Source organism: Arachis ipaensis, chromosome B03, assembly GCF_000816755.2.
Source record: "Arachis ipaensis cultivar K30076 chromosome B03, Araip1.1, whole genome shotgun sequence".
NCBI classification, from domain to species: domain Eukaryota; kingdom Viridiplantae; phylum Streptophyta; class Magnoliopsida; order Fabales; family Fabaceae; genus Arachis; species Arachis ipaensis.
Genome location: NC_029787.2, coordinates 125,844,251 through 125,851,918, shown reverse-complemented (window position 1 = coordinate 125,851,918; position 7,668 = coordinate 125,844,251). Strand labels below are relative to the sequence as shown.

Genomic DNA, 7,668 nt, shown 5'->3' with positions numbered 1-7,668 from the left:
ATTAAATCAAATAAAATAATTTTTAAAGAGTCCCGCTAGAGTACTAGAGATAATAAACATCTTCTCAAAAGTTTAAACTGATTTTCAGGTTCACCAAAGATCGAACTCTTTACCTTTCGGATCTAGAGTTCTGATACCATGTCATGATACCACTCATCTCAAAAGCTTCAGCCGATAGAAAAAGATAACACTAATGATTATATCTCTAATACTCTCTAAACCTCCATTATACACATTGTACAAATATTCTATTGGCTCATCGTATTTTCCCATTTTTAAATTATTGTGTTTCTACAGTAACCGAATGTGAAAATTGTGAGGCAAAAAATCTCGAATCCTTGACGAAAATAGGAAGACTACAAAAAAAGAGGTGTTTCATGAAATCCAATTTACTATTAGAAGCATGATTTTTGAAGCATAGCATACATACAAATATATCTATCGTTTTTTAACAAATTTCCATATCTACAATTCTACTTGGCCACACATGGACTCTCCAAGACACGTTCTGCTCTTCTTTTTCTTCTTCCTTGTTCCCACATGCTTCTCCAATGAATGTTTGTGTTCGAACCAAACCTCTTCTAATTCTTATTATTATTCATCATCATCATCATCATCATCACTGCAAGATGAGATTGTAGAGCTTGCAAACAGGGCAAGCTTGTTGAAGTGGATGAAGAGAATAAGGAGGGAAATCCATGAACACCCTGAGGTTGCATATGAAGAGTTCAACACAAGTGCTCTCATAAGACATGAGCTTGATCAACTTGGTGTCTCTTACCAGTGGCCTGTGGCCAACACTGGTGTTGTTGCAAAGATTGGTTCTGGGGATCCTCCTTTTGTTGCTCTCCGAGCTGACATGGATGCTTTGCCTATTCAGGTTCCCTGCTTTTAACTATTATTATTGCTTCAAATTCTCTCTTTTACTCCAACTTCAATTTTATTTCTATATGGCCTTTCTTGATGTAAATGCAACTTAGAATTTGAGAACTACATCCTTTGGAAGATATTTGTTGGTGTCATGAAGTTTTAATTAGAATTGTTTTCAGAGAAAAATCATTGAAGTCAATTAGGTACAATCACGCGCACTTGTTCTCCATTTTTTAAATTTCTTTTTCTTTCCCACAATTCCAATTTGAGATCTCCACGGCTCTACCAGAGTTTTCAATTTGCTATATTAACTGAAATGGGTCACATTAACATCAATTTTGAACTTTCCTTTCTATGCTTTGTACAAGTCTTCAATTCAATTAATGTATCACTATCCTCAAACCAACTTGAATTGGTGGAGTGGTCAACTTACTGATCCACTTAAGCAAGTGTGAGTTGGGGATTCTATCACAATCCTCATACTATATTCCATTTTATTCCTTTTTGTTCAGATTTCGTACCTCAGATTTTAATTTTATTGTTTAAGCTAAAATGAGACTAAAAGTTTAGTTTTAAATGGGTAAAGTGAATGGTATATTGAAACAGGAACTGGTTGATTGGGACCATAAGAGCAAAGTTGATGGCAAAATGCATGCTTGCGCGCACGATGCACATGTAGCTATGCTCCTTGGAGCTGCAAAAATATTGCAAGAAATGAAGGAGAAGTTGCTGGTAATGAAAGTAGAAGTTGAAAACGATAAACATTAGGAAATGTGTTATTGACTTTGTAAAACATATGCAGGCCACTGTGATCCTAATATTCCAACCAGCTGAGGAAAGAGGCACAGGAGCAAGGGACATTATCGCCGAAAAGGTGCTGGAAGATGTAGCAGCTGTTTTTGGCCTGCACCTGGTGCCGGAGTATCCCTTAGGAGTTGTGGCGTCGCGGCCGGGAGAGTTCTTGGCCGGTTGCGGAAGCTTCAAAGCTAACATAAACGGAAGAGACGGAGCTTGCCTCGATCCTGTTTTGGCTGCTTCAACATCAGTGATTAGCTTGCAAAACATCGTTTCAAGGGAGACAGATCCTTTAGATTCTCAGGTAGATCTTCAAACACTCAATTATTCAAACCATTCTTTCTTTGATTTGAAAAAATTATTGTCATGGCAGGTGATTTCCGTGGCCATGGTGAATGCAGGATCTTCCCTGGACATAATCCCCGATTCAGCCACCATTGGAGGCACTTACAGAGCATTCAGCAGAAAGAGTTTCTATTGGCTAAAGAAAAGGATCGAAGAGGTAACTACCACATTCTTGTTCATAGAGCTGGAAGTAGAGATCTCAATTTTTTTTTTAATTTTTTGGTAAAGTATTATATCTCACCTTACACTCTTTAAGTGACACTAAAAAAATATGCTGAAAATTCAATTGCAGTCAACTTCACGTGAAATAGATAACAAAGAGCCTTTAAATAAAAATGTAGTCAAATCATTTAACAAAGAGATGACATTTTACAGAATAATTGAGAGAATGCACTCTCGAGTTGGCTGCATGATTAATTTACAAAATTAGCCTTGTTCAGGTAATCATAGCGCAGGCAGAAGTACACAGGTGCAGCGCGGAGGTTATTTTCAACGGCGATGAGCATCCAACAATCCCTCCGACGAGAAACGACGAGAGAATATATGAAGTGGTTAGGGAAGTTTCAGGCATGATTGTAGGAAAGGAGAAGACAGAAGTAGCACCGGTGTTCACCGGAAGTGAAGATTTCGCGTTTTACTTGGAGAAGGTACCTGGAGCTTTCGTTCTAGTTGGAATGAGAAATGATGAGAGTGGATCCATTCACCCTGCTCATAGTCCTTACTATGTCGTCGACGAAGACGCGCTTCCGATTGGTGCTGCATTGCATGCAGCATTTGCTCTCTCCTTCCATTCCTATTCAACAAATTCTTACATTTGATTCCATTCATTCTTACAGTGGCAGGGGAGGACTACTTTTGCTTTTCTATTTGTATAGTATTTTAGTAAAATTCACTCCATTTATCAATGAATTAAATGATAGAAAAGTCTACGGCCAGTAATTTTATTGAATTTTAGCCAGCATATAATCAGTAGATAAATGTGAGTCATTAGATGAAATTTCACATCAATCTCACATCATTAAATCATCATTAATGGTTATTTGATGACTACTAATAACAAAAGTTACTGATCCCCTAACATTACTCTTAAATGATTACTTTCATGTAAATTTGCTTATGAAAGAAATGGAAAAAATGAAAAATCAGATTCAGAGTTAGGTATCATTATTTAAAGTTTTAAAGGAGTATCAGTTATAAAGAATTATTATACATATATTCCATGTATAATAGATTAAAATTAAGATGATTTAGTTCAGCATCTCAAAGTAGCAATATTGACCACATAAAGTTATGGGAAAGTTGTGTACTGTCAGCATACTTTTACTTATTCCAAAAAGAGTCTAGGCATAAAATTAAATCTTTGAAGTTGACTTATAACTAGAATTGATTTGTTCAGTTTCTACATTGAAAATAGAAATGAGTTGGTAAAGTTTTTTGTATTGGCCAATTTGGTGATTTTAGAATTTAATTGTTGTACACAATTCAATAGCCAAAAGTAAAATTCTGATCGTCTTTGCTATTTTTATCACCAGTTATTAACAATATTTACAACAAAACATTTGCTTTCATATAAATCTTTTTTCTCACTTGTTGGGTATATATATATATATATATATATATATATATATATATGTAATATTTAAAAATATTGACTAAAAATATATTAATAAATTATTAGACTAAAAAATTAAATTAATAACTAAAAATAATAAATTTTTCTGATCTTTGAGCAATTTTTTTATTCTTATATCCTACATTAAATTAACACATTTTTTTTTATCATGAATTGACTATGCTGCATGTGTGATTTATATGAAATGGATCTTACTTTTTTCATAATAATAAAAAATGTGTGTTAATAATAATCTAGTTAATTAATATATGTGTTAGGTTGCTTAGCCAAAACAATAAAACAAAAATAAAAGTCTTGATGGTGAGTAGTGGGAATCGAGTTAATTATATTTGTGCTTCTATTTAGGGCAATTTACGTTAGTAAATTGTTTGATCTCCAATATTACGCAAATGCATTGTTTCCAAATTCAATACGCAAATGCGTTGTTTCAATATTACGTTAGTAGCGGTTTACAGGTGTGCATAAACCGCTATAACCAGCCGCGGTTTATGTGTGTGAGTGTGTGAGTGTAAACCGCTACTGCCAGCAGCGGTTTACGTGCGTGTGTGTGTGAGTGTAAACCGCTACTGCCAGTAGCGGTTTACGTGTGTGTGTGTGTGTGTGTAAACCACTACTGCCAGTAGCGGTTTATGTGTGTTGCGTTGCCTATATAAACCGTGGTTGTAGCCGCGGATTATGCATTTAGATGGTTTGTGGAGTTTTTTAGAGAGAGAAAATTCTAGAGAGAGGTCAGAGCAAGTTGTGAGCGGGTCCGAGGTATCTCAGCGGCGACTTCTGGCCAGTTATCATGGCAGGCAGGACCCTGTACCGACTGAACGGTGTTGCGCATATTGCCGGTTCTATTGGTGACGAGGTTAGTTAACATTTATTTTTTTCTAGGCTTTGCATATGTTAGTCAGAAAAATGGTAGGTTAGGTAGACGAACTAGAATTTATAGATTATTCCCTCTAGTTTGAAATTAGGCTTCGCATGCTAGGATGTTAGTTCACTGGTTAGGGAAAGGGATAGCTGACGTTAGTGAATTATTTTAGTTTGGTTAGGGTATTTGTATGATATGAAGTTTTAAATTTTAAAGCTTTATAGTATTTTAACATTTCTGGCTGTTATTTATTAAAGTATGGATGTTGTTATTTTTCCTATCGTGACTAGAAAATTTTTTTATTTTTTATTTAGGAGAATCTGTTGATGGTTTAATATATTTGTATCCGGTTAGTTATGGCAAATTTTTTAAGGATAGGAGAATTTAATTGGACTCTGTATATCTTTCTTGTTCTGTGCAGCCCACTAGGTGTATATACAGTGTGAGACGGCAACAGAATATACCCTTGCATGATAGGATCATCCCGTATTTAGAGAGGGCTGGATTGTACCATTTGGCCAGGCTAAACAGCGAATGGTTCTGGTTGGATGAGCCACTGGTTAGTGCGTTCGTTGAGAGGTGGCGTCCTGAGACGCATACGTTCCACCTGCCTTTCGGAGAATGCACAGTGACATTGCAGGACGTGGCATTTCAGCTAGGGCTTCCTGTGGATGGGGAGGCTGTGAGTGGTTGCCTTGGTGAGTTTGAGACATACATGGAGGGTGGCCGACCATCTTGGGAGTGGTTTGAGGACCTATTTGGTGAGCGGCCTCCACCGAATAAGGTCAAGCAGATGACAGTAAACTTTACATGGTTTCGCGATAGGTTTAGGGTGCTACCAGCAGATGCGAGCGAGGAGACTGTCCGCATCTACGCACGGGCCTACATCATGATGTTGTTATCGACTCAGTTATTTGGGGACAAGAGTGCGAACCGGGTACATATACGGTGGTTGCCATTTGTGGCAAACCTTGATGACATGGGGAGGTATAGCTGGGGGTCGGCCGCTCTGGCATGGCTGTACCGATGCATGTGTCGGGTAGCGAACAGAAATGTGACTAATCTTGCGGGCCCGCTCCAGTTGCTACAGAGTTGGATATTCTGGCGGTTTTCGTCTTTGAGGCCGGAAGGGTTTGAGGCTTTCTCTTTCCCGCTGGCATCCAGGTATGTGTTATGTTTTTTTACTGTTAACAAATTTCTTTGGCGTTTTTATGGTAGTTTGTGTCTCATATGACTTAAATTTAGGTGGTCTGCCTACTTACCTCCTAACGATGGAAAGGAGCAGAGAGTCATAAGGTATCGGCTTGCATTGGATCGATTGACCGCTTGTGATGTAAGTTTTATAGTAGTTAGAGTTTTTATTTTTGCTTTGCTATCTAAATGTGACTAGATATATACTTGTTCTTGTAATGTATGATGAGTTTTGAAATTTCAGATTGTATGGGAGCCCTACTCCGCACTTGATGTACTTGCCGTTGTCCATCCAGAGATACTTACAGAGGAGCATAGTCGCCTATGGCGAGCGGTGACCAGTTTGATATACTTTGCGGTCATCGAGTGGCATCAGGTTGACAGGGTTGTTCCACAGCTGGGTGGAGTACAACATATCCCCGAGGACGCTTTGAACGTAGACTGGCTGCATGCTAAGGACGGGAGGGGAGGGGACAGGTGGTTCCCCCATTACTATTAGGTCTGGCATTTGCACTGGGGGAACCGAGTTGATGCAGTCATTTCCATTGATCGAGTGGCAGATCCTGGCCCATCTGCTGATTACCTAGATTGGTGGTTCCGCGAGGCTCAGCGGTTTCTTAGTCTGGGGGCTGCATTCGCGGATCACAGAGGCACCCAGATACCTCCAGAGGCGTTTCAGAGAGGATCCTCCCAGGTCCCACGCAGATCACAGCTACCTGATATGCCGGATAACCGTCGTGTGGAGAGACGCCGTCGTGTTGGTACTAGGGACACTGGGAGAGAGTGGCGATGGTTACATGATGCGGGGAGGGTACTCTTGTGTTGCAGAACCGGAACCTCCATGGGCTGAACGTCCACCTCTTGGAATATCATCATCACTATCCCCACCAATATCGACATGCTCCTCATCTAAATCATCGTCAAACAGTGTATTCTCAACTCGATCCGGTCCGGCATCGCATTCAAAATCAGGAACAACATGACCAATATATGCATGAACAGCCCCAGCACGTTCGGGCTCCGCATTCGGAACGGCCACTGCTACCACAGGCATCGATGTTGATGCACCACCAGCTGGGGTCGACTGAGGATTAGGTGCCGATGCTCCAGAGCTATCCACACCATCTTCCAACTTTGCAAACAGCTCAGTTATCCTCACCTCTAGAAAACTACGCCTGCAGTGAAACAAGACCTGCAAGTCTTCATCCGACCCGATCACGAAGGTCTCATATCTCACACCAGTTGAGATAACGTCAATGGGAATCTTGTTTTTTACCCACTTCGTCCCACACGTACCGAGCTTTCGTAATATGCTTTGCTTAATCTCGGGCCAACGTATTCGACGATCGGATAAAAACACTAAGCGGTTCTCTATCTGTGAATTTTACACCGTGCCTTTTGCTCTTTTGAATTTTTCCAGAGCAGTGAACCAGAGCCACAAAACTATCCTCCCCCTCCATTTGTGAATAACACTCTACCTCTCCACATTTGGCCCCTCTATGGTTTATATAGGCAGCCCCATTCAGCCCATCACACGTAAACTGCTACTGGCAGTAGCGGTTTACACACACACACGTAAACCGCTACTGCCGGTAGCGGTTTACACTCACACACACGCACGTAAACCGCTGCTGGCAGCAGCGGTTTACACTCACACACTCACACACATAAACCGCGGCTGGTTATAGCGGTTTATGCACACCTATAAACCGCTACTGCCAGTAGCGGTTTACATAAAATAGTGAAACAATGCATTTGCATATTGAATTTGAAAACAATGTATTTGCGTAATATTGGGGGTCAAACAATTTAGATGCGTAAATTGCCCTTCTATTTATATATCTGGTCAAGTTATAGTAAAAATCAGAATTTTATGTAAAATTAATAAAACAAATTAAAAACACAAAACCTGAAATTATATTTTTATTTAAATCGCAAAATCTTCTAATTTAATAAATAATTTTAAAATTAAATA

At 39.4% G+C, this 7,668-nt stretch overlaps 2 protein-coding genes across 4 annotated transcripts; both read left to right on the top strand.

Moving 5' to 3' along the window:
- On the top strand, window positions 386-3,049 carry LOC107631435 (IAA-amino acid hydrolase ILR1-like 4). 3 transcript variants are annotated; one of them, XM_021119683.1, is made up of 5 exons: window positions 386-880; window positions 1,477-1,602; window positions 1,673-1,969; window positions 2,039-2,186; window positions 2,403-2,709. In XM_021119683.1, exons 1-5 carry the CDS (start codon window positions 488-490, stop codon window positions 2,438-2,440), a joined length of 1,002 nt encoding a protein of 333 aa, XP_020975342.1. In that variant the 5' UTR covers window positions 386-487; the 3' UTR covers window positions 2,441-2,709. The 3 variants fall into 3 exon arrangements, with proteins under 3 accessions (XP_020975342.1, XP_020975341.1, XP_016190364.1); XM_021119682.1 differs by having other exon boundaries at window positions 387-880; window positions 2,039-2,167; window positions 2,441-3,049; XM_016334878.2 differs by having other exon boundaries at window positions 396-880; window positions 2,039-2,167; window positions 2,451-3,049.
- Window positions 4,032-6,192, top strand: LOC110269531 (serine/threonine-protein phosphatase 7 long form homolog). Its single transcript, XM_021117445.1, has 4 exons — window positions 4,032-4,496; window positions 4,924-5,666; window positions 5,748-5,835; window positions 5,938-6,192. Exons 1-4 carry the CDS (start codon window positions 4,431-4,433, stop codon window positions 6,190-6,192), a joined length of 1,152 nt encoding a protein of 383 aa, XP_020973104.1. The 5' UTR covers window positions 4,032-4,430.